At 55.6% G+C, this 26,861-nt stretch overlaps 1 protein-coding gene across 1 annotated transcript in view; it reads right to left on the bottom strand.

Moving 5' to 3' along the window:
• The window catches only part of EFNB1 (ephrin B1), a 48,525-nt gene that overhangs the window by 7,547 nt on the left and 14,117 nt on the right, over nucleotides 1-26,861 (bottom strand). Inside the window, exon 2 of the mRNA XM_038164773.1 lies at nucleotides 12,159-12,436. Coding sequence (XP_038020701.1) covers nucleotides 12,159-12,436 — 278 coding nt within the window. The remainder of the gene's footprint in view (nucleotides 1-12,158; nucleotides 12,437-26,861) is intronic.

Here is a 26,861-nt window from a genome sequence, read left to right as displayed (position 1 = left end):
AGAGCCTCAAAGTCAAAGCTCAGCCCCGGGGTTTCAGGTTCCCTGTGCAGCCCAATTCCTGCCTCCATCCCGCAAAAAAGGAGGTCTGGGAGGGCAGGTGATTGACAGAAATTTGGGATAAATCCACTGGACCCTGCTGGGTGTTGGTGAGGGGACAGGAAGAGGCTGGAGTGCAGAGCAATGTGTTTCCACATTCCCCTTCCCACAGCAGGAGGTTGGATGCCTCCACAAGCCTCCACGCTGGGATAAACTGGAAAGCACACCCGGATCCCACCAGGAAGCAGGCTCTGAGTCCACCAGCTCTTTCCAAACACCTCTGTGCAATCAAGGCTCTTGCCCGAAACCTCAGCAAATGTTTTCCTAATCAGAAAGTCCTTGGGCCATTTGCTGAGTTATCACCTCTCCCGCAGCAGGGTCCCCCCTGCCAGCGGCTCCCGGGATGGAGCCGTGCATCCAGCTGGGATGGTGCATCCAGCTGGGATGATGCATCCAGCTGGGATGGTGCATCCAGCTGGGATCTGCTGGCAGCCCTTCCAACAGCGGCACTGTCAGCACCGAGCCCCACGCAAATGCCTGGGAATGTGGAGAAACGCCCCCGACAGCCTGCACGAGTTCTCTGGAATCCAAACAGGATGGACCTGAGCTCAGAGTCCCCATAAAACACATCAGGAGTGAACTCCAGCAGAAAGCTCGGCAGCCCAGTTCTCCCAGGCTGGAGGCACCGGTTTGGGGGTGAAATCAGCAGGTACATCCCAGCTCACAGCCCTGAAGCAGCTCCTTGAATTGTTTCCCAGCTTCCCAGCTCCGTGCCATGGGTTGTTGTATCTCAAAGAGACTCATCCATTGAGGGAGAAGGCAGCAGTCTGTAAAAACCAGTTCCTGTGAGGCCTCATGAGGTCTGATTTGTAAATAATTAACTAATTATAACAAAATGTGGTAACAAGCAAGCGTGGTTCAAGTCAGGGAAACCAGAAGACCCCACAAAGGCAGCAGTTCCTCCAAATAACTATGAAGACATTCCATCCACATGCAACAAAAAATATTAAAGGTCCAAAGAGGACAGAGGGAGCAGCTGGAGCCACAGGGATGGACGAAGGGACACAGCTGAGCATCCTTCTTCCCACCCCACACTTGGACACAAAATTTCTTCTTGTTCTAGCCATGGAAATGATGAGGTAGAAAGTAGCTTTGAGAGGGAACCATGTGGAAAAATGAAGCAGTTGCTTGAGGGAACATTTGTAAAACCCACAGCGATGGTCTTGGAATGGCCTCTGGAAAGAAGGACATGAGCTTCCACATTCTGTGTAAATCCACAACAGGCCAGAGAGAAGCTGGATGCTCCACACAGCTGGTTGGGCTTCCAAAAGTCAAAATCCTAAATCCCCAAAATCCATCCAAATGGTACAGAGTCCAGAGAGTTTGATGTGAACATGTAGGGCAGGGTGATGTGAGAGCACCAGGTCCCTGATCCATCGGGAAAGGCTCCTCCAGTGCAATTCCCTGTGAAGCTCAGTGATGAAGAGCTGCTCCTCACGCTCTGTTTCCTGCCTTCCCAGCAGAAGAAGCTCCAGGAGGCTTAGCTCAGCCCAGCTCCAGAGGATCCAGACTGGGATCTGGGTGGCACTTGATGGATTCCTCAGGTGCCTGTGCCACTCACTGCCACGGTTAGGGTGAGCCGTGGTGACACCACCAATCCTCAGCTGCTGATAGAATCCAGAGTCAGCAACCCACCGAGGAAAATGTAAAATCCACAGGAACGGCTGCAGGAGAGCTGGGAGAGCCCCGAGCTGCAGAGAGGCAGCTGCAGGGCAGCAGCAGGAGGCAGAGCTGTGACACAACGAAGGAAGCCAGGCAGGGAGCTGGGAATAGCCAAGGAATAGGAAATGGCAGGTCTCAAAGAACACTGTCATCTCCCCATGCCACACCAGCAAGGCTCAGTCCAGCCAGACCCAGCAACACTGAGTGCACAGGAGCATTTTCCGGCCTTATTCCATTTTGGATGGATTCGCAGGTTGGCTGTAGGACTGGGAGAGCAAAAATAACCTCTGGCCAGTGAATTCCAAAGGCTGACTTCCAAAGGCTGCTCCCAGCTCAGAGAGCCATCAGATGCCTCTGCCCTAATGGAGCATTAAGCCCCGGGCTGCTGAGTGATGAGGATTTAACAGTGATACCATTAACCATGTAATTGCTTGTCAATTTAGAGGAGATGCTCAGCCACCATGGAAGCCAGGCAGGACCTCCACTCCTGGAATCCCACATCCCCATCCAGCCCAGTGACACACACCACAGAGCTGGGACAGATGGCTGAGATCCCCAATAACCCCATGGTCCCATCTCCAAGCCAGCAATGCCATGTGCTGTCCCTGCTGCCTCTCCAGCACCAGCACTCGGTGTCACCAGAGCTTTTCTCCCTCCCCTAAAAATATTTCAAAAGAGAACTCGGGTTTTGGCAGATGGGAGACGCTGGAAGTAATACCTGGCAAGAGATGAAGGCAAGGGTCTCTTAAATGGTCAGCCTTGGCCAGAGCGAGATGTTTGGTTTCTCTGCTGGATTCCCTCTAGCAGGGCTGCGTTATGATTTGGGCCCCAAAGCACAATTAATGTGCTGAGACTGTAGCGAATCCAAGTCTCTTTCCTTTTATTGCTCTTAATCACTCTTCCATCTGTGCAGCTCAGCCCTGCTCCAGCCCCAGCCAGGCACGGCGTGGCCGCAGCCCGGCCGCCATCCCCACCACCCCCCCTCGCCCCCAGACCTGCACGAGGTTTGTGTTTCCATCACTTCAGCAGAGGTGGCAGCATCCCACCAGTGCCCCAAGCCTGATCCCGATCCTGCCAGGAGCACGGGGGCAAGGGGCAGCTCTCAGAGCAGCCTGAGCCCAGCCTGGACACCCCTGGGCTGAAAGCCCCTCCTGGCACAGGTGAAACCCCTACTGGTCACCCTGGAGATGCGCCTCCCACATCTCTGATGTGCTCGGACCCTGCCAGAGATCCCTGCAGGAATCCACAAGCAGACTGCACTTCAAATAAAATCCTAGCTCCTGCTACCTCCCCTCTCCAGATCTTTCAAGCTGTTTTACACACCCTCAGCACTGGCACAGAGGTGCTGCACTGGAGCCCAATGCACCGCTGAGCTCCTTGCTCCCCATCCCAACCAGGGCTGGCACCCCAGGGGACACGGAGCCACTTCCAGGTCACGGAGCAGAGGCACCCGCCTGCTCCACTGCACACCAACTCCCTGGGGCCTCCGGGGAGCACGGCTTGGTTACAGCCCCTGCTCCTCCTCCTCCTCCTCCTCCTTCTCCTCCTGCTGCTCCTCTCAGGCATCAGGGCCACGCAGCTCCGGCTCAGGGCATCCCGTTATTGGTACTACTAATATTAATATCGGTGTCACTTTCCTAGCCAGCCCCACTGCAGGGACACGAGCCCCCCACCCCGCACACATCCCCCAGCCCCTTTGCTGAGCTCCAGCACTTCGGCTGGGGCTGCTGCCAGCGCCGGGGCAGGGGCTGTGCGGAGGGAGCCCACCCCACGCTGTCACACTGCCAGCGGGGCCGGCAGCCACCTTCCAGCCTTCTTCCAGCCTTCTCCCAGCCTTCCCGAGGCAGCTGCGCCGGGAAGGGGCCCTGCAGCCCCTGAAATGCCTGTGTGAGCCAGCCCGGCCCTGTCCCGTCCCCGCACGGTGCAGGAGGTGCAAGGCTTGGGTTTCACAGCCGCTCCTGCCAGCTCCAGAGCCGGCATGGAGAGAGAAGGGCCTGGGGGCTGCTCCCAGACCCCGGGAGGGCCCCCTCTGCTCTCCTCCCTGGCATCAGGGCACTGCCATGCCATGAAGCCAGCTGGGATGGTGTGTCCCTCCCCACAGCTGTACAGGGCAGGTGAGGAGCCTGTCGCTGCAGCAATTGGGAATCTGGCCGTCCCACCCCACACTCCCTGCTCCAGCAAACACAGTGGGAAAATCCCCGGTTCAAATGCACTGCTGGAAAGAGGAGTGAAAACCATCACACGGGGTTTGTCTGGGATGGGGTTTGGCTTTCCCTGGCCAGGGTCAGCACCCCCAAAATCAAATTAAAGGGTTAAATTAGCCCCATTCCTTATAGAGAGCAGTGGGACACACACAGTTACAGCTGGAAGAAGGGAGGACACCACTCACCACACTCATCCTCACCACCAACAGTTCTACTCTCTCCCACTCTTTCCTGGGGCAAAGGGAGAACAGGCAAACACTGAAGTATCCACTGGAAAAAGACGCTTTAACCCAAGTAATGCTTAAGTGAAAAGCTAATTTCCCATTAAAACAGCTTTCTGGTGGAAAATTATAAGCAGCCCTAATTAGTGTCATAATTAAGAGTCACTGCTGGATTGCAGGGAACCTCATCCAGGCTGGAAAGCACATCTTGGCTGCAGGACCACAGCTTGGTGACTCACTCAAGACCTTTATCATCAACACTGTCTGTGTGGATGAGCTGTGGAAACTCCCGGTGTCCATCCTGCTTCCTGCTCAGCTCAGGAGGATCACAGCCCTAAATAAACCCTTTGTCTTCAGGTCTGTCCATCCCTTCCAAAGAAAGAGCACATCATTGGGAGAGGAAGGTGATTTGTGCAGTCTCTGGTCACACCAAGCAACTGGAGACAGGTCAGGATGAAAGTGCCACATAATTCCCTACCTGATGTTCTGCCAGAGTAATTTGTGGGCCCTGCTGGGAGCAGGAGGGGAGGAAACCACTTACTGCCTTTTAACAGGGTGTAAATCTCTCCTGCTAGGTAGCAAAACCTCTGGGAGATGACTGAGAAATCCTTTGGGAAGGGGATGGAGACAGACAGTGCCAGGCCCCAGCTGGAAGCCAGCTGCCCACCTGAGCTCAGGCTCCATCCACACTCCCAGGGGCTCAGAGAAAACTTCAGGTGATCGGGGACAGAGAGGCTGACAGAGGGACAGATTCATGTGCAGATCTTCTGGAAGCTCCAGGTGCCTGGGAGAGCTCAGGGAGCCAAAGAGGTGCCAGGCAGTGGGGAGGGACAGCAGCTCTGGATGCTATGGGACAGCCAGGAGGAAACCCCACTGCAATTACAGGCAAACTTTGCATAACCACCAGGAACTTCTGGAACTGGGGAGGTGACATCGGTGAAACTCCCAGCCCAGAATTGCAAATAATCCCCTGCCTGCAAGAGGAGGCAGCCCAGGCACTGCTCCCACCATGGCCATGCACCCACCAGAGCCTGGCTGAGCAGGATCACCTGTGGCTTCCAGTGCTGCACCCCACAACTGGAGCAGGAGATGATCCACTGCTCCTGGGGATTGCATGGCAGGACCTCAGGAGCTGCTCTGCTCCATGCAGACACCAGTGCATGGACCAAATAGTCTCCAGCAACACTCTGAGTTACAGGGCTTGGAAATTTCCAATAGGTGCCACATAAACCCCTGACTCTCCAGACAAGGATTTGCCTCCTTGCTCAGTGATGGATGGAGGAAGGGGACTCTCCACCCTCAAATTAGAGTTGATCCCACTGCAGCCACCCCCAGATTCCATTGCTCCTGCAGCCCCCTCTCCATGAGGCGTGTCACTCCCACTCCACACTGCCAGGTGGGATCAAAGAGCTCAGGCATTACACAGCAGCAGCAAAAACATCAATCCCAGGGTAAAGAGACTTGGAGTGCAGGATGACACCGATCCTCCCCAGAAAGGTGACCTGCTGAAGGTACCACACACTCCCTGGGCTGGCCTGGCTGAGGGGTGAATAGACAGAGATCCCTAAAAATTAGGGATGGAAAAGGTGGCATGTCACAGTTCATTAACGTCAGACTTTCTGCACCCTGCACATCTCAGGGTCCAAGTGTGATGGTGCTTCCTGGAGCCCCCAGTAAGCTCCTAGTCTGACAGAGAGCATCCACCACCACATCCCAGCACCTACCACCACATCCCAACACCCACCATTGCAGACCCCTCCACACTAGTTCAGACCTGCAGTAACACCAACAAGCCTCTTCCCAGCACTACAGGAGCAGTGGATTGCAATAGGGATCCCAGGAGAAAAGCCCAGGGAGAGGGTCTTGATGTTATGGTTATTTAAAAAAATATGCCAAGGAAGCAGCTGCCTGCACTTATCCATGCACAGCTTCCCATCCACACCAGTATGCCAGGATTTGTTTCAACTCCACATCAAGCTGAAAACTCTTCCTGCCTTAAGAGTCTCCTACTCAATGTTTAATCCAAAAGCAGCCAAGTTTTATCTCTTTCAGTGTCCCAGAGGAAGTCCTCGGAGGTGACCACCACTGAAGAGCCAGGTCCACCACAATCCATGCAGCTGCAGCTCCAGGAGATGCCCTGGGATTTGCTGCAGACATGGCAGGAGGAGCAGGGGCTGGAAGAGCCAGGATGAGGAAAGGGAAGATGGGATGCACCAAAAAGTCTGCTTTGGTGTGAGCCTCCCACCACACCAGAGCAGGATCAGGCAGGTGATGCAGGGGGAGATGTCACCTCTTCACTGCCTTCACCTCTGCCATCTCTACTGTCACCCCAGTGTTCAGGAGCACTGAGGAGTTAAACATGTTTTGTTTTCTCCTAATGGGTCGTGACAATGTTAAAGGGGTCGTGACAATGCTAGAGATGCTCTTGCAAATCATTTCTCCTGGGGAAGAGCATCCTGGGATGCAGCCAGCCCAATTTCCCAGGCAGACAACACCCAGTGCCCAGCTCCAGAGCCCTCTGCTGTGCCAGGACTGTAGGCAGAGCTGGGCTGCCCAGCAGCCGGGGAGATGAGCGGCATGGGGACCCCTGGGTGGGTGGTTATGGCAGGCGGGGACCCCTGGGTGGGTGGTTATGGCAGGCAGGGACCCCTGGGCAGGGGTTTGTGGCAGGCAGGGCCCCCCTGGCCCCAGAGCAGATCAAAGCACGGGGTATTTACCTCCCGGCCGGGCCCGGGACACCGGCCCTTTCTGAGGGGGCTTTTCATCCCTATTAGGGCCATGAAAGGCTGAGCCATGAGATCAGCTGCCAGGGGCTGTCCGGGGACAGCGCTGAGCCGAAAAGGTCAGGAGGGAGGAGGAGAAGAGAAAAGAGGCAGAGGCTTAAGGGACAGGGCTCAACAAAATCACATTTACTGTGGTCACGCTCTTCAGACAAGCCTGCAAGACAAGGAACCGCGTGTTGTCTAAGGGCCATTATTTGGGTTTGACATGGCCAGGGCCCGGGCTTTGAAGTCGGGAGCAGGACACCGTTAGAGCCGTTTGTGTCCGGCCAGCAGCTCCCACGCGGCACCACCATCCCCTGCCAGCGGCTCCCAGCGGGATGGGGATGGGCATGGAGGAGCAAAGCCCCAAAACCAGATGGATGCCACCAGGCCGGCTCTGCTTGGCCCGGGTGTGTCGCAAGCCGGGCCCCTTTGGGCGAAGAATGAGGAAGCCGCTTAATTGGAGTTTTATCAGCAGAAGTTCACAGCTCCCATCATGGCATCAAACGGCCCTTGGGCTTTCAACTCCCCTCCACCAAACAAGTTGTGGGAAGGAGCATGAGGAGCACATGAAAGTGGCCACATTCAAATGGCATCAGCAAAGGGCTGGCAGGCTGACAAAGCCCCCCCTGGCACAGCCCCCAGCCCAAGGAACCAGGGAGGGAATTATCAAATCCCAAGGAATGCAGGAAGGAGCGCGAGCGGCTCCGCACACATGCACTGGCACGGGCTGGCTTCCCAAACCAACGGAAGCTGGAGAAGCACAGCCAGAAAAGCAAGTATGGCAACGTGTCCCAGAAAAGCTCCCGACGAGGAAGGATGATCCTGGCAGCTGGCAGGGTATAGGTGACCCCCTTCCTCACACTGAGCTGCAGGAAAACGCTGACAGAGCGTGGCCCGGGGACGAAGCCACATCGCAGCAGCAGCGATGGTTTACAACAAATAACTCTTGCCAGGTTAAGACTAATTGCATCTAAAAACAGAAATGCAAGACAAGGGCTTTAACACAACACTCAGGGTAATAGATCCTCTCTCACTGCATCCCGCTGCCAAAAAGCGTTGGATTGGATTACGGACGTTATTACATCAAAAATGGATTGAAGGGCTTAAGGACTCACAATAAACAGCAAATGCGTCGGATTTATGAGGAAACATCTACTAGGACCTTGCTTTTCCTTCAGCATTGTCATCAAACAAGGGCTCTGTGCTTTAAAGAGGCTCATGGGACAGGTTGGACACTGAGGAACAACACCTGGAAGGACACCTCAGCACCACCACCACATCTGCAAACAGCTGCCTGGAGTGCACCCCGAGGCTGAGCGATGTTTGCCTGGGGTCTCTACACCCCACTGAACACAGAAGGGGCTGCCAGGACCACCACCAGCCCCAAAAACCAGAGAAGGAACTGGGAACTATGGGAGTCCATCCAGTTCATCCCCTGCCATGAGCAAGGACACCTTCCACTACACCAGGTTGCTCCAAGACCTATCAAATCTGGCCTTGAACACTTCCAGGGATGAGACATTCCAGAGATGGACTAGGTGACATTTAACAGTTCCTTCTAACCCACACTATTCTTTGATTCTCTGATCCAGAGCTCTGGGATAGCAGGGAGCCACTCCCGGAGCTCCTCCTCACGCCACCCTGCTGCCAGGACACGGGGATTAATGGATCTCTATCCAGGCACCTCATTACCAGAGATAGTAAAACTGGAGCAAGTTCAAAGAGGAGCAGCAAACGCAATTAGGAGCTGGAGTGAATTAGGAAGGGAGGTGGAGGGAGCTGAACCTGCAGGGCTGGATAAGCCATGGTGGGGCTGGAGCTGCCCACGACATCCCGGGAGCGCAGGCACCAGGCAGGGGGGAGGCTATTCCGGTGGGAAGTATTTTGAAGGGAGGGGACAGGACACTGTGGACAGGGAATCACACCAAGACACCAAAGGCAAGCAGGGAAACACCCAGGAGACCAGGGATGGAAATAACCACAGCACATCATGATGTAAAACACACAATTCCCAAATTTCCATCTCCTTCACCCTCTCAGCACTTCATCCTGGGGATGGTGCCCACATCCTGCTGGAGTCCCACATGCCCCCCAGCCTCTGTCTCTAGTGTAGACCTGCAGGCAGATCCTACTGCATCTTGTTCCTTATGGAAAGCCTTAGCAATAAGCATCACCTTTCCTTATCCATCCCCAGGAGCAAAGATGCTTTTAAGGAAAGCCTGGAGCTGGTGTGGAGGGGGTCAGTGTGAGGCTCCAGAGAGGACGGGGACAGGGAACAGCAGCTTTCAAAAGCCTTTTCACTGCTAAGCTGAGGGCTGGGGCCGTGTCCCTCCATGATAAAAGTGTCCCTAAACAAGGCTTGGCATATCCAAAGCGATGGCAAGGAGCAGTCCTGAATAGAGGGACCCCGGGAAGCCCCCCGGCTCCGGTGAGGCGGTTTTCCAGCCGCTGGGGAAGGTGGGGGATGAGTGGCACACGCCCTGCTCCCCTCGGCTCCAGCGTTGCTTCCCCGGCTTAGAAATGAAAAGGGAGAAAAAAAACCCTTTTGTGTGTCCAGGCAAAGCTTGGGGAAAGGGAGGGGAGAAAAATTGGGGGGGAAAAAAAAGACAACATGTGGGTGGTCTGCTCAGGAGACTTTTGACTTTGTTTTTTTGGCTATTTTATTTCTTGGCAGAAAGAACTCCTGGGGCTGCTCAGCAGAGGGTATGGCCAGATCACAGGAGCATCCTCAGCCCACCCAGGGGCCAAAGTTCAGCTGGCAGCTCCCAGCTCCGAGGGGTTTCGCATCAAAGCTTGGAGGAGTCAAGAGAAATTAAAGTCAGAAACGGTCCAAGGCAGGGGCAGAGGGCACTGCCGGCCCCCTGAGGAGAGGGGGGGCATCCCACAGGGATGCTCCAAGTGCCCCGCTCGCTGCATCCCTTTACAGCCTGAAACTGGGAACAAGAGGATAAACAGGATTTTACATTAAAAAATGAGTTTAAAAGGCTCGGCCCAACATCCAACGGGATGCACAGCCGGGATTTCCCAACCTGGGCTATGCTGTCTTTGCTAAATCCCGGCTGCGTGTCCCGTCGGATCCGCAGCGAGCCGGAGCCGGTCACCGGCAGTGACCCAGGTGTGCCGGCAGCCTTGGAGGGGAGCTGGCATCGGCTCAAAGCTGCGGGGGCCCCGCGGGAGCCGTGTTTGGAGTCGGCAATGCAGCGGCGGCCGCTTGTGAAAGCACCTCCCAAAGCTCCGGGAGGCTGATTTTCACTTCAGTTTTTGTGTGAAATGCAAAACAGCTCCTTAAAATTTGGGTAATTCAAAGGCTGGTAAATCCTTCTGCCTCCACCTTCCTAATGGACTTGGTTACCATAAGAGGGATCCCATATTTCTTCTTCTCGGTGCTTTGTTCACCTCCTGAGCTCATTTTGGGGAACTTATTTGTCTTTGAGGGCTCTTTGCAGCCTGAGAGTCCCACAGGCTGTAGCTCAGAGGACCCCAATTTTTAGCCCTCATTAGCTTGATGACCGTGTCAGTGCTTGAACTTGACCCCCAAACACAGAGGAGTCGCTAACCAAGTGCTTCAAGATGCTTGGCTGACCTAGGCCTGGCACTTTGGCTTCTCTTCCAAGTTTTTGCCCACTGCAGGCAAAGCTTTTATTCAATAAAGCTTTCCATCAGCTGAAGGATGGCAGAAGGACTGAAATTTGCCATCCCAGAGCCACCAGGCTGGTGCAGCTGTGGTAAGGGAGATGGGAGCCTACATGGGAGATGCGCCAGGGGTTTTGGCATCCCCAAAAATGGGGCATCTGGGCTGGAACCAAGGTGTCCTGCCCACAAAGGCTTCAAAGCTGGTGCCTCTCAAGTGACACAGGACAGACATCCCCCTGGCTGGACAGTGACAGTGACCATTGCTCTGGAAGAGCCTGCCCCTGCCACAGTGACTCAGCCCTGCAAAGCCCACGGTCGCTGCCAGCACCGAGCCGAGCTGGCTCTGCAGGTTGTGGTGCCAGGTCGTCCCTGCTGTCACCCCTCCTGTTAGGGAAACTTCCCTGGCTGACCATGCAGGAGCCACTTCAGCATCTCCACAGCCACACAGGGAACACAGCCCCCGATGAGCCCCTGTCACCACCCGGCAAAATTTGCCATGACAGAAGTGATGAGGGCTCAAGGCTGACCTGCCAGAGCCAGGCTCCGCTGCTTCTTCTGCATCAGGTTTATTCCAAATTATTCTGCAGCAAGATTCCAACAGCCCCAGCCAGGCTCGCTGGGGACATCCAGACCAGCAGCCTCACCGCAGCACCACGCTACAGCACAGCACCCGCCCCGTTTCCACTGCCTGCCATGGCCTTGCTGCCCCCTCCCGAAGATTCCAGGCTAAAAATACCCTGTTTCCAGCCGGGAACACACGGCTCCCACGGCCAGGAGCTCGCTCCCACACGGGCAGTGACCCCCGTGCCAGCCGCTCGCCGCAGAGCCCACAGCACGCAGCGAGGGGAGCTGAGCCGTGGCCACCGTGCCCTTTGCAGTGCACCCAGGCAGGCAGGGACAGCCAGGCTGAGGAGGAGGGAGGGGACAATGAGAGAGCTGGTAGCACTGCCCAGACACGGCTGAGCTCCCCCTCCATCCACACCAGAGCAGGCACAAGAGGATACATTTCTGTGCAGCAATCCCCTGCATGCACAGACCACAAGCTTCAAGGAAATTCCAGCCTCCTCTCTCTCCCCTCCATTAAATGCCATGGTGCACCAAGACGCAAACAGAAGAAGCCAGTGTGCAGAATTTTGCAGCCACTTCAATCATATCACACACTGGACACCACCAGCTTTCCTTGTGCTGGGGCTGCTCCTGGAGGCAACACCCAGGAATACGGACATTCCTCTTTCTCCCCAACCCCAAAGCAAAACCCCGCAACACTTCCAGCAAAGATGGCACCAAAAAATAGACTCCAGGCATGACAGCGCTCCAGGGCTGACCCCAGATGGGGATGTGCTCCTGCTCCCAGCCGTGAGCAGAGCAGGGGACACAGCAGAGCAGCCAGATAGGGACTGGTGACCCACTCGGCCAGTGACACATTCCTCCCCCTGCTCCCATCCAGCGGGACATATTTTCCGTCCGTGTCAGCTCTCTGCACCGGCCAAGTCACACACAAGCGCCTGGTGACACTCTCCAGGCGCCCGAGCCCTCCCGAGCCAGGGCTGGCAGCGAGGAAGAGGAGGGCGACTCACATGTGATGAAGTAATCCTGCTGCCGCTTGAATTCCAGGCCCATGTAGTTGGGGCTGAACTCCTGGAACTTGATGGTGAAGCGGATCTCCTGCTCGGGCCGGTTGCACGTCACCAGCACGTTGGGGTCCATGACGGTGCTGCAGGCATCCGCCTGCTCCTTCCTCACCAGGTAGAGCTTGTAGTACTCGTAAGGCTTGGACGGCTCCGCCTTGGGGCAGATAATGTCCAGTTTATCCCCAATCTCTGGGTAGATGACCAGCCCCTTCCCAGTCATGAACCTGGAAGAGAGGAGGGTAAGAGGTTACCACGTGCTGGAGCAGAGGCCACACCAGCCCAGCCCACCCCACTCTGACACCATTTTTGTGCTTCAGCTCTGCTGCTGCCCCTCTGTAAGACAGGTTTTGACACCGAAAACAAGTTCTCCTCTCCCCTCACCATCCCAGCCTGTGCATGGAGCCAGCACAGGCTCCTGCTGACAAAATCAGGGCTGGCTTGGGTCAGTCCCGCTCGCCAGCCATGATAAGGGTGGGCACCCTTCCCGGCCCCAAGCCTGGCATCCAACTGGGAATGAGTCTTCCCACAAAGGGCTGGGAGACGCCACGGCTCTGCCCGACGGCCAGGCAAGGAGCTTCCTGCAGGGACAGGCAATAATTAGGCTTAGGGAGAAGTCCTGACAATGGGGTGAAGGGAGGGATCCCGTCCACGCCCCGACTCCCTGAGGAATTCCTGTCCTTAAATGGAAGGGAAGGAAGCATCCTGCAGGACAACTTCTACTGAGCCAGGCTCAACAGCGTGCCCAGGAGCGTGGGAGGACCGGATGGAGAGGAGCAAGGAGGGAGGAAAGCTATTCGGGGCTGGAAGGCAGGGCATTGGGAAGGGTAGGATGGCAAGATGCTGATAATTAACATTCGGATCTCGTTATGGTGGGGCAAGGCACTGATTAGGTTTTTTTCGGCGTGAAGGAGAGGATTAGGGCAGCAAGGAGGGAAGCAGCAGATCATCTACTTTGATGTAGGCAACTAAATGCGCTCCTGATGGGAGATAAGGTGGGAATGGATTTTCCTGCGGAGTTATCTCTGCTGCAACTCCCTCACGTAATCTGGGCATGGCAAAACGCAAAGCGAGCACTTTGCCAAGGCTGCACGGCCATGCTTCCCCTTCCGCTGTCGGACACAGCCCATCCCTGCCCCAGCCCACCCTGGAGATTGGATGGGGCCAGGATACCTTCTCCCCCAGCCAGCTGCTCCGGCTGGAGCTGCAGGCTCCATGGAAAGAAGATCAAACACACAAGACCAACCTGCTCTGTGGCTCCATGCAAGTCTTAGCAAGAAGCCACAGAGCTGGAACCAGCAGCAGGCCTTTGGCTGCAGGAGCCTAGCAGATCCACAGGCTGGGCTGGAGCAGGCAGGCGGAGCTGAAGCCCACGCACCCCCAAGTGCCCTTGGCACGGGCTCTGGAGCTCAGTGCCAGCTGTAGTAGCAGGGCAGACACACAGACATCATCTGCACCTCAGTTGCAGCTTGCCAGGTCAGAGGAGCATTCCAGGCACCCAGAGCACAGCACGGGGATGGCAGGCACAGCCCCATCATGGAGCTGGATTTAGAGGGGTTACGGGTCCATCCTCCCTGCCTGGCTGCAGCTCCACCTCAGCTCCAGTAGTACCCAAAGCAGCACAACGGGGCAGTTGGGATCATCCCAACCCCAGCACCAGCGGCACAGCAGCACCTTGGCCACGTGAGGTTGCAGGGAATTTTGTACAAGCCATGATTCAGGCAGATGGTGACCAGGAGACAGAGGGAAACTTGGCCCCTGGAGGGTCTTTAGGGACGCAGGTGGGATGCAAAGCCCACCTCCATCCCAGCACTGCTGGCAGGTGAGCCATGCTTTGCTTCACACTACCAAGTAGGTCACCTGGCCAGTGGCCAGCAGGCACTTCCAAAGGCTTGGGAGCGATAAAGGCTTCCCCACCCACGGCCAGAGCCCTGACGCAAGGCCGGAGCGGGAGCAGGAGGCAGGAGCAGCCCCTGTCCCTCCCTCCCCGCCCGGCCGCAGACACGCAGCGCAAGTGAACACTTGCACGGGTTCCCACCCCGAGAGGCAGCTGGATCCCACACTCCTTTCTCCACGGTTGGGCTGAGTCAGAGGCTTCCTGGCACAGGATTCTGGAGTGACTCAAGCTCCCTCCTCCAGCTCCTGCCAGCTCCCTCCTGCCCAGAAGATGCCAAACAGGAAGCCACAAACAAGTCAAGCAGATGTCTTGCACCGCCGGAGCAGGAGGAGAAGGCTCCTATCCACCCTCATCTCCATACCAGGAGGACCTATCACACCTCTGTGGCCAAAACCTTGGCCAACACCTGCAAACCAACCGGTCCCCGGGCCACCAGCCTGCTGGGATCAGGCCAAATGGATTTGTAAGCAGGGGAGGAGCCACGAAGCAACCGAGGGAGCTGAGAACCTCCCAGTACCACATCCTGCTGGCACCTCTTCATCTCAGGAACTCCAGGACCAAGGCCTACCCTAGGTTTATGTAAGGATAAAACAAGGAGGCAAATCCCTTCCACAAACACTCCGTCTCAGCTCCAGAAGCACACAGCTGCTGTCTGGGAATTAGCTCAACATCTTCCAGATCCACACAAACATGGAGCAAGACAGAGCCGCTTCTCTGTGCACGGAGCTTTTGCGCTGCTCCCTCCAACTGCTGTTCCCCACCTGCACACAGACTGTTTTCCCTATGTCCTCTAATTTTCCTGATTTTTTCTCCTCCATTTCCCCTCTTCTCTAACAGCAGGGCTGTTTCCAGATGACAGCCTGGGCAGCACAGGAGAGGAGACAAACCTGAGGCATGCGTCTCGAACCCCGCACACAGCTCTTCCAGCTTTTCACCACACACAGAGACCTTTATTTCCCCCAAAAATTCTGCTTTGTCACAAGAACAGCTTGTGATGATCGTCCTAGGAAGACCAACAATAGCTCCCACTATGCCAGAGGCTGGTTCTCTGGGAAATTCTCCTTTAAAATACACAGTGAAAAGCAACATTTATCACAAGAAAAGGAGAGGGGAAAAACGTCCAAAAATTGTCACATGCTGCCTGAACACAGGATTTCAGCCAGTATTGGAGACGAGGTATTTTAGTTCCAAGGGATGGTTGAAGACAAAAAGGAATTACACTCTTGACTTGTCTTCACAAGGACATGTCTTCAGATTTATCTTAACCCGGAGGAGTGAACAGAGCAACTCTTAAATTAATAGGGAAATTCATCTTGCCCTCAGAGCACCCACTGTAATTTCAGGGAGGGAAGGAGCACATGCTGCTCCTCTGGAAAACACAGCTTGATTTCCCTGTTTTAAGGTGGGAAGGGAAAAAAAAAAGAGAAAAACTAAAACTTAGCTCAACCTTAAGGCTGAAATAACACTCAGCATTAAGAATCACTCTCCTGTACTTTGCCCACCATGCCGGAGGAGGAGGATAATGGCTCCAGCTTTATTTCTGCCCCATCCCTGAAGCATCCAAGGCCAAGTTGGATAGGGCTTGGAGCAACCTGGTATAGTGAAAGGTGTCCCAGTCCATGGCAGGGGGTGGAACTGGATGGGCTTTAAGGTCTCCTCCAACTCAAACCATTCTGGGATCCTGTGACTGGTATCATCACCAGTTCACAGGAAACATCCCAGCATCATTTCTCCTGGTGTCCACGGGGGTGGGAATGATTAACTACAGCCACTAAAACTTTGAACAAGTATTTTTTTGCTAGCTGAGCAGGTGGAGAGGGCTGAAAGCTTCATCCCCTAAAGCCCCTGAGGTGATTTTTGGGTGGCATCCGTGGCTGCCCACCTGCAGAGCCAGGGGACCATCCCGGCCATCCCAGCCAGGCGTCCCCATCCCCAGCGCCACTGCAGGCCCCCAGCTCCCGGCCCCGCAGGTTCCTTGGGAGCGATCAGGTGGCAGAGTCCAATTTCCTCATTGTTTCGGGAGGTGTTTTCTGATGGGAAAGGTGAAAAGGGGATTTGTGAGCCTTGTAAACCGATTCCTCTGAGTTGGGTAAACAACGGGAGCTCTGTTGGCAGCAGGATGCCGGGATGCCGGAGCAGGGAGATGGGATTAAAGCGCAGCCTCTCCCGTGCCCTGAGTTGGGGGGCTGCTGGTGGGGCCCCCAGTCCCTTACAGAGCCCCCCTCACTTTCCCTTGGGGGTCCAAAATACAGGATCTGATGGAGCGACCGGGGGCTACAGGTGGGACCTGCTGGAAGAGCCATGGACTCAGCCAGGGCCCAGGCATCCCAGAGAGGGTTTGCTAGGAGAGGAGGAAGAACACAAGCTAAGGAGGAAAAGCAAGCAAGCTGGCCAGAGCAAGATCAGGAGTTATACTGGGAATGATACCCCACTCCTCCACACCCCCCTTCCATGCAGGCACCTCTCCTCCATGTGTGCACACCTGGACAGACATGGATGAGCCAACACATTCCCAGCAATCCTGCAGACACAAGTGTCCTGCAGATAAGTCATCTGGAACCTTAAAATCCAACAGTCCTCCGGCTCTTTGTTAGGGAAGACCGAAAAATGGCTTAAAAATACCATTTTTTAAAATAATAGGTTGACATATTTTCCAACTGCTCTCCCCCGGGATCCAGGCATTCCTTGCACCACATCAACCACAAAATCTCTGGGGCAGCATCACCTTTCCCCACATCCACAGCATACAATGCCCCTCACCTGATTTCAGGCTTGGCAGAAACAGAACATTTCCCAAGAACCTTCTCCTTGGAGAAGATGTTCTAACACTGATGCTGACATACATATAAGATGACATATGCTAAATGCTGTTTGCTTCACAGAAATCCAAAAATAACTGGATCTTACGTGGAGGATGTGTACGTCTGGCAGGGAAGGCTGACAGTGCCCGGCAGAGCGAGACCTGCAGGAGCTGGGAGGTTTCCCCATGGGCCCAGCTCTCCACACCAACAGAGCATGTGAGTCCTTCCAGGTGGATCACAGCTTCCACCCACCAGGAATCTCCTCAAGAAAGGGATGGGGAAGGGCCAGATCCAGCAAAGAAGCCAAAGCTCTGTTCAAACTGGGCGTGGGATTCTGAAAAACACTCCTGAAACCTGCGATTTGCTGGTGCCCAGCCATACACAAATCCAATCCTGCCCCCTCTGCCTCACTCATCCAAATGTCCCTGGGACACAGCAGCCATGCCCAGGCACTGGGGACTCTCGGCCACTGGCCAGAAGAATCAGTCCTGCTCCCAGAGCTGTTTTCCAGACCCCAGTGTAACAGAGCCACATCACACTCCTGCCATTGGACAGTCCCTGCACAGCTCGTCCAAAGCTCCCTTGGTGACACCCAGCCACCTCTGCCCTTGCCTAAATCTGTATTTTCATCAAGAAAGAGAATTCAGAGGTCAGTAGTAAAACCTGGAACCTAATTTAGGTGAAGTGGGACATCACAGGTCAAACCACATTATCAGACAGGGACAACCACATGGTCCTCAGGGAGCTTGAGCTGAGAACATCAGACACTCCCTGTCACAGGGAGAGGTTCTCCTGCTGACACCAGGAGGAATCAGTGAGACAGAGCAGCCCCCACCTACCTCACTTCACTTCTCCAGAGCAGAGGACAATCAAACCAAAGGAATTACACCTAATCCCAAAGGCCCACCTGATCCCAGCACACCACCAACATCCACAGCCCTTCCCCAAAGTGCTGCCAGTACACAAAGGCACAGCCTCTTTCTCTTCTTTGACTCCCATTCAGCTCTTGGGAACAAAGATACTCCGTGGAAGGAAGTTAATTACAAGTGGAATGAAAAGGTTCCTCCCTCTGTCTCTGTCGCCTTCTCGCTCGTCCATCGCACCGCTCGTCACCACAAGAGGGTAAATAGGAGCACACGAACCCCCACGCTCTCAGATCCCACTCCTTTCATGTGCTCCTCTATTATTAGTCTCCTTTAGAAGAGCCTGCCATCTTTTTTCCCCCTGCTAATCTATGGATAATTATTTTCCTTGCCCTTCAGCAGCCCTCTTCTATTTCTGCTCTATCCTTTTGGAGCCAAGGTGGCCACCCAGAGCCAGCAATTCCAGGTATCAGAAAGCAGCTCATATCTCCTCCACTCCTTTGGTCTCCGCTGTTCAAGGAGGTATTTTTCACCCTCCAGCCCCCCCAGCTCCTCACCATCCCTGGGAGAGGGAACAGCCTCTGCTGAGCCCCCCCAGGGCCGTCCCGTCCAGTCCCCCTCCCAGATACACTCTAAGGCCCTTTTTTCCCTCATCTCGGGTTTAATGAGGCCCATTCAACCCTCCCAAAGACAAAAGGGCCTTCTCGTTTCCAAACGGATTTACACGACGCATCAGTGAGGCATAAACGGGTCTCCATGGCAACGCTCACCGACCCCCCCCCCCAGCTCTGGGATGCCATTTTCCAACTCTGCTGCTCCCCAAAACCCTTTTGTTGCTTCTCTGCCAGCTGGGAGGCTCCTCGCAAGCTGGCAACCCCCCTCCCCACAGCCCGGGTGCCAGGGGTGACATTTTTTGAGGTGAAGTTACAAGATGCCCAAGCCAGTGTCCCCCTGGCACAGACACCCCGGGAAGCTCCGCACTGTGACCGACTCTGGGTCACGGTCAAGCCAGGGCTGGGATGGAGAGGAAAGGATGGACCAAGCACAGGTGAAAACGAACCCAAACTGCCCCTCTCTGCTCAGAAAGGGGAGTGATGCCCAGGGCAGTGTGGTCTGCCCATGCTCAAACACCAGCCCCAGTCACAGCACGGCTCCCAGCCCCTCTCCACAGGGGAACTGGTGGCTCTGGTGATTTCCATGCTTTGGCAATGGCCAAGAGGCCACTCCAGTGCTTCAAACAGAGGTTTGGCAAACAAGAGCCTCACGTTCAACACTGGACCATTACTCTCCCCAAGCAGCCTCAAACACTGAAGCTTGAGAGAGCACCTTGCTTACCCTGAGCAGGGAAGGTGAGATTCAGGGAATGAGGGATGCAGGGAATGTCTCACTGTAGCTCCCCGAGCTTTGTTCACATGTTGCAGTCACTGCCACAGCTCTGAAGACCAGGCCATGACCCAACATCTGGGGAACACAGCAGAGAGCCCACTTTTTCAGGAAAATACCCACCACTGCTGGGTTTCTCAAGCAGGATGTCAGGAGCAGGATCCTGGTTTCAACTGCAAACCTGCAGCTTGTGCACAGGTCTGCTTTCCCCTCCTGCAGTCCAGACCCCTCCTCCTGCCACCAGCCAAGAGCAGAGGAGGGTTCCAACCATCAGGATGCTGGGAAAACAGGTCAGCAGGCTTCAGGAAAGCTGGCATGGATGCTGTGGGATGCCAGCCACACCTGAGCACCCACAGCCAGCGGCTGCCACCACAGCTGGTGACATCCCTGGCCCCAGTGACTCAGCCCTCCTGTGCCACAGCAGGGCTGCAGGAAGAGCTTTCTCCCTGAGCTTTCCCCATAATTACAGCATGGCCAGGGAGAGTATCCAAGTGCCAGACTCCCCACCAGCCCCAAGGAGGATGACAGATCACCACCACCAAGGGCAGCGCCCACAAAAGGAGAATGTTCTCCTTTGTCCCATTGCGGGCTCGGCCAGGATGTATCCTGATGCCAGTCAATCACTTCCAGGAACAGCTGCTGACCACTCATGCCCCAGGGAGGAGGAAGAAGAGAAGGGGGATGACAGGGAAGGCTCCCAGCCCTCACAGCAGCCGGGCCTGCCGGGAGCAGCCATGTGCTGCTCCATCCTCCCAAGTCCGCGCACACTCCAGGCATTCAGACGCTGCACCCAAAAGATCTCAATGCAAACCTAGCAAGGGTAGAAACAAAACCTGCTGCTAATTGAGGGATTTTGGAGTCGATTTAATTAGGGCCAGAGCACTGGCGCAGGCTGCTGCTGCCACCTGCAGCACTCTCCGCTGCCGCTGGCGTGGGCTCGGGGGACCCCAGGCTCCCGCCCACGCCCGCCTGGGGTCCAGACAGGGAATGAGGAACACCGGGAATCCCGCAGGCTCACCCCCATCGCACACCCACCCCCCAAACCCGTTATTTCCCAGCACAATAAGCACCTCCAGCAGCGACGGAACCTAGGGCTCGGCCAAAAAATAAAGAGGAAGAAAAGCCATATTTTCTCCCTGGAGTCGGATCGTCCCGATCTCCCCTCGGAGGAATCAAGAGGGGCCGAGTTATCTAATTAATGCTGGCAGAAGCGGGAGGCCGAGGGCTGGGGGGCGGCGGCGGCCCACAAAGGCGGCGTGGGGAGCGGTCTCCCCGCCGCCGCCGCCGGCATCCCCCGGCAATGGGGCCCCACGCTGGGAGTGAGGTAAGAGGGGATTCAAAGGGGGGTTTGTCAGGGGTTTTGTTTTTGGAAACGGGGGAGGGGAAGGGGACAGGGCTTGACAAGAGCTGACAGACAACTGAACAAAACCATAAGGGCCATGAATGGCAACACGGCGCTTTAATTGGCGTAGGAATGGAGAGAGAAGTGAGACAATGAGGCTGGGCGGCGGCGGCAGTGGGCACTCACCTTCTCCTACCCGCACCCCGATCCCTGCCCCAACAGAGGTTGGCAGCTGGAGGCTGCTCCATGACCCTCGTGCCAAAAAACACCACCTAAAACCCACAGGGAGAACACGGAGGCAGAACGACAGAGCCCAGCACATGTCAGGCATCACAAAACCCTGACGGCACCAGGAGCAGCACAGCCCCGGCCCCGGGATGCTGCAGATATTAAATGATCCATCGGAAACAGCTCATGTTCCCGCTCGGCTCGGTGTGTTTTCCGGCTTCGGTTTGGCCACTCGTGCCCTGGCTACAGCCCCGCTCATCCGGAGGACGGGGGGCCGGGAGGGGGAGAGAGGGAGAGGCAGGTTAAAAGGGAACACGGTTGGATCAGCGGGGTTCCCACTCCTTCCCTGACCCCTCCGAAATAAAACGGAGGAGATTTCGTCTCCCGGTCCAAAGCAAAGAATTACTTTGGCAGGGGCTGCGGCGGCGGCCGGGCGCCCACTTGGAAGGGAAAGCAGCAGGAATATGCCCAAGGAACCCAAGACAAGCCCTCCCCGCCAAGCCCCGCTCATTCTCATGCAGATCAACCCCAGCCCGGACAGAACGGAGGCAAATTGCAGGGCCCCCTCCCCAGAGCAGGGCTGGGGGCACAGGGAAAGGCGGGTGGGGGGTTCAGCACATCAGACCTGACAGAAACCCCGGTGTTCTCCGAGGCCTCCCTCTTCCCACCTCTCACTTTTCAAGCTCAGTTGGAAAAAAAAGAACAGAAAGCTAAGAGCCGTGAGCTGAAGTTACAGCTGGTAGTTGCGCCTTAGGAGAGAAGGAGCCCCTTCCTTCCTGAACCCCAGGACTTGACACCCCACATAACCCTGCACCCCACAAACACAGTTTGCAGCCAGGAGTCTCAAAACTCCCCATGGGACAGTAACTGAGGGCTCCTGCTGCTGCATTCCAAGGGGTACAAGAGGGCTCCCCAAATCCCTCAGCTTCTCACTTCACTGACCACCTCCAGAGCAAGGGAGAGGAGCCACCAGCCTGCCCATTCTTCTGAGAAATACCAGAAAAATAAAGCCCACACATGTCCTGGGGAGCAGTAGAAACCACAAGGTCTCCTGGATTTCCCCTGACTCCCAGAAGCCCCTCACTGTGTCCCAGGGCTCGGGTTTCCAACCCCGGAGATCCCTCTGAGGGCTGGGAGACAGCTCCAGAGCACCCACCCAGGTCCCTGGGGCTGTGGCTCAGCCCAGGGATGCAATGCTGCGGTTTGAAGGATTAATCCCAATGTTAGGAACTGGGCAGGGAGGAGCAAACCCTGCGGAGGGTTCCCCATCCCAGCTGTGGGATGCCCTGCCCTGCCCTGACAGGTCTCCCGGGTTTCGCCAGCCCTGCCAGCCCCTGGTCCCAGGGGAGCAGCGTCACCCCCACCGCGCCGCCCTGACTCACTCCGGGCCCCTTTGATCCCCCGGCTCCCGGAGTGGCCAAACGAGTTCTGGCATTCCAGCTCTGGCTCCCGTCTGGAAGCGCCATCTTCCCAGGCAGCTGCAAATCACCAGCCCTCAGCCCCGGCGTCATTACTGGGAACTTGTTCGGCTGCCACCGGCACTGGGGGTTATTAAGAGCTTCCCAACCCCCGTCCCAACACAGGCCATGTGCACATCTGCCCACAGCTGCCCAGCTAGAAGGGACCCTGGTGACCATCCAGTCCCACCCCTGCCATGGCAGGGACACCTTCCACTAGCCCAGGGTGCTCCAAGCCCCATCCAACCTGGCCTTGGACACTTCCAGGGACTCGGGGGCAGCCACAGCTTCTCCGGGCAATCTGTGTTAGGGCCTCTGCACCCTCACAGGGAAGAATTTCTTCCCAATATCCATCTAATCCTGCCCTATGGCAAGTAGGAAGCCATTCTCCCTTGTCCTGTCTCTCATCCAAAGTCCCTCTCCAGCTGTCCTAGAGGCTCTTCAAGCACTGGAAGGGGTTCCAAGGTCTCCCTGGAGCCTTCCCTTCTCCAGGCTGAACCAGGTCACCCTATGCTCCTCACTCCCACACCAATCCCACCACTGGCTCGCTGCACTCAGCTGCCCCAGACCTTTGGCCCCGCTCCACGGGGGTGGATGGGGCTGGGTTAGGTCTGGGAGAAAAAGCTGAAGATGAGTCACAGGACCTCAAAAGTTCATTTGTTCTCTCCTCTCTTGTCCTCCTGCACATAACTGAGCCATCACCAAAGCCTGGAGAGCCAGCTCTGCAGGGAAGCTGGATCCGGTCTCCTCCTCCAGTCCCGCTCTGGATGTCACTCAGCAGGGCAGAAACTGCCTTTTCCTCCCCAGAACCTGTTCCCAGTGCTGCCCACACCCCTCTTTACTGCCAGGTCCTGTTCTGGAACAACAGTGCAAATTTTCTCCGTATCTACACCAAAAAGAACCTCCTAAAGGTTTCACCAGTGGAAGGAGCTGGGACACTCTTGTGCTCCCCCTCAACAGCCCTTCCACTGCTCCCAGTTTGCCCAGCTGAAGGCTGATGGAAAGAGCAGCAGCTGAAGGAGGGGCCAGGAGAGAGGCCAGCACAGCACAGGAGTGTCAGGTTTTAATCACTCCTTCGGTACAAAGAGATCTGGCTTGTCCTTGCCTTTATTTTTAGGCCAGATTTACATGTATAGCTGAACTTCAACCCAATGTACAACTTCCAGCTGGGAATGGGAGAGGAGAGGAACCAGAACCCAGCCAGAGATCTCGGGGAATGGTGCTCCTTTCCATCTCCAAGGATGTCACCAGACTCTGCCAGGACACAGGGCTCCCACTCCCAGAGGGAGCTTTCACAAGGCACTAAGCAAAGCTCATGTTTAAACCTAAAAATAACCCAGCCCTTGGGCCTGGGGAGGAGGAGGGCAGAGCACCCAGCCTGTCCCGCTCCAGCGCCAGCAGTTTCCAATTGCCTGCGGACGGGGAGTGTTCCCAATCCTCCCTCCGAGACGAAATCCTCCACCGTGCCACCCACACTCATGGAAGAAAACTGGCGAGAGCCGCAGGAGAGACCAAAGTCTCCCCCAGCCACATCCTGCCCCCCTGCTTTGCTGCCAGATGCGATCCCCCAGAGCCCCGTCCCGAGATCCCGCTAGCTCCAGCGTTCCCAGCAGCGCTCCTCGCCCCACTCAGTGCGTGCCACCAGGCTGGGGCCACATCCCAGCCATGCCACCACACTGGGAGCCTGAGAGGGCTGATGCCACCAATCCAACCAGAGTTCATTCCAAGGCTGGTGTCTGTCTGTCCTGCTGAGGCAGAGCCAGTCCCCAGTTCCCAACACAGAGCAATCCTCAAATCCACTGGAGCTGTGAGAGCAGAGACCAAACAACCTTGGAGTGATGGTTTTGGGGTTGACCCCCCCCCTCTAGAAGTGGGGGTCCTTTATCCTGGCTTGGGAAAACCCCAAGTGAGCAGCACCAGTGCTGCTGTGGGTCCTGCCCATCCTGCCCTGCAGCCCCTGGCAGGACTCACCCACACAAATCCCTCAGCTGACTCCAAATCTCCTCCCTGACCCTCAGCTCCTCCATCCTGCCCTGCAGCTGCCAGCCCCTGGCAGGATTCAACCCACAAACCCTCACTGGGCCCCAAATCTCCTCCCTGGAGAGGGAGCTCCTCCATCCCTTTCCTGCTTCCCTCTCCCAGAAAAGCCCTTCATGGGGCTCTAGCTTCCAGCTATCCCACTTCACTCCAACTCCCTCAATCCATTTAAGTCTTTCTTTGCATGTAAGGTGTTTTTTTTTCTTTGCCTTTCTCTTTTTTTAACTTATTAAGGAGAAAGTTCAAACTGTTGGCAGTGTCTGAGACGCACTAATTTGGAACTTAGTGCGGTGTCGACATTGCATTAAGTATTTCTGTCAACCATGAGGACACATCATGTCTGTGTAAGAAATTACACCAGCAATTATAGCTAAAGAGGCATGTAAAATTTAAAAAAAAAAAATTAATGTATTCAGAAATGATAACTGACATTCTTATTAGGATTAATCTAATTTTAGTAGACTCATTTATATCCTGCCTCTGGATAAAAAATGAGTTTCAATTTTAAAACCTGGATAAAAAGTGGCATTTTTTAAAAAAGTACTTTTAGAAGTCACCCTGCATGATTAAGCGGGATGATAATGCGAGGAAGCTTAACAAAAAGCTGCGCCATTAAAGGAGATATTTGTTAAACAAAACAGAAGCAGAGATATTTATCAAGCCCAGCAGATTATTCCAGGGTAACTCTGGACCTGGCACTGCTGGATGTTGCTTGCGGTCGCAAGTTAATGGAGAGAAAATTGGGAATGGCAGATAACGGGGAAGGGGCAGGAGTTCTGGCGGGCGCATCCTGCAGCAGCAAGCCAGGGAATGGCAGCACTGAGGAGAGCCATCCCCAGCCTGGATGAGTCCATGCCCCACTGGACACAACCAGGCATAAGGCAAAGCACAGGAGTCACTGCCAGCCTGGGAAAAAAAAGCCCTGAAAGGTGAGTCAGTTCACACATCCAAAAAAGAAAGAATATGAAATGGAACACCAAGGTCCTTCCCAAGGTTTGCCAAGCACCAAGTGGGGCTCGGCCCGTTCCAGCATGGCACAGCCCCCCTCCGTGGCACTGCCTTAGATGGGCTGCTGGTACAAAATGTGCCCCCGGCCTCAAGCTCTGGTGCTGGCATGTTTTAACCCCATGGCAATGGATGCTTTGATTGACACAGGTTCTGGCAGGGCACAGGAGCGTCTCTTCTCCCTGTGCCAGCCCACCACACACTTCCTGCTACGTCCATCTCCAGCAACACCTCACCAACCCACAAATCTCCTCCTCCACTGAACCAGCCACCAGATGAGGAACCAGCCAAGAGGCCTCCTCCAGGCTCAGCTGTTGCTCCTTGTCCCCACATCTACATCCCCCATGTGTCCATGACCATCACATCCTGTGGGACACTGATGAGATCCCAGCCATCCTAAGGGACAGGACACGGAGGAGGGCACAGGTAGCCCACACAGCCAGGATGGGAGCCACAGCACCCAAAGGGATGGGCTCCCTCCTCACACCCACATCCCCCCACTATAAGGGAATTAAGCACGGAAGCAAAGCACCAAAAGATTGAAGAATATGTGGAAAGAGTCAAAAGCCAAAGAGGAAAAAAATCCCAGGCTGATTATTTTATTTTCTCCTGACAGTTTGAGCCACAATGGCCAATAAATCCCAATTACGGATTTTAAAAATGCTTCCTGCAGACACTTAGACCATCAAGGCAATTCTGAGCTCCCATAACTCCTGGTTTATGATGGTCATACATGTCAGATTTCCACAGAGCCCAGCATTTCAATAAAATGACCATAAACCTAGATTAGAGATTAAAGGACTGACTCAGAAGTTGTCAGAGGAAGAAACAAGTTCCCCTGCAATTGCTTTGCCATTTTTACCGACCAACAGTTTGGCTTTTTGATGGGTTTATGCCAAGCAGTAAATTTTGGGCTGCTGACAGCTCGGTGTGTGAGACAAGTGAAGGCAGCAGCAGGGAGGTGCGGGGAGGACACGAGCCCAGCCCCGGGCTCAGGCGACAGCGCCGAGATGGGAAGTGACAGGGCTCCTCCTGGGCTCCCCAGCGCCAGCACGGGAACACGGATGCCGGCTCCGACCGACCTTCCTGGCCCCCCCTCCCAGCCCCCCGACCTGTCAGACTTCTCTCCAGGGAGCAGCTCTGTCCTCATTTCTCCTCCTCCCACCTTGGCAGGGTCAGGAGCTGCCAGCACATGGGAAGGTGACCCCCCGAGGGCTCCCCACTGCCAGCACAGGGGAAGGTGACCCCCCGAGGGGCCCCTGCGGCCAGGCAGGACCAGAGACCCTGGGGATGATGCACTGGGGAGCATCCCCGGGCCCCCCACCAGCAGCTGCCTCTCTCCTCAGCCTGTCTCAGCAGCAGCAACAGCTCAAGGGAGACGCCTTTGAAAGGATAAACGGCAGGCGTTTGTTGTGCTCCCGTTTCCTGGATGAATGCGCTGCTTCCTTTTACTAAGTGCTCTCTTAGGAGAAGGAAAAGGGAAAAATAAAACAGCAGCAGAAAGGAAGGAGGATGACTCACGGTGAGGCCACATCTCCACCGACACGCGAGAGCTGCGAGACGGTGCCAAGGACAAAGGCTGGGATCAAAAGCGCGAGAGAGGATCAAACACGCGCCCTCCCTGGGGAGGGGGAAGGTT

The sequence above is a fragment of the Motacilla alba genome, chromosome 4A (genome assembly GCF_015832195.1).
Source record: "Motacilla alba alba isolate MOTALB_02 chromosome 4A, Motacilla_alba_V1.0_pri, whole genome shotgun sequence".
Classification (NCBI taxonomy): Eukaryota; Metazoa; Chordata; class Aves; order Passeriformes; family Motacillidae; genus Motacilla; species Motacilla alba.
The sequence above is the reverse complement of the archived record's forward strand: the minus strand, read 5'-3'. Positions and strand labels throughout refer to the sequence as shown.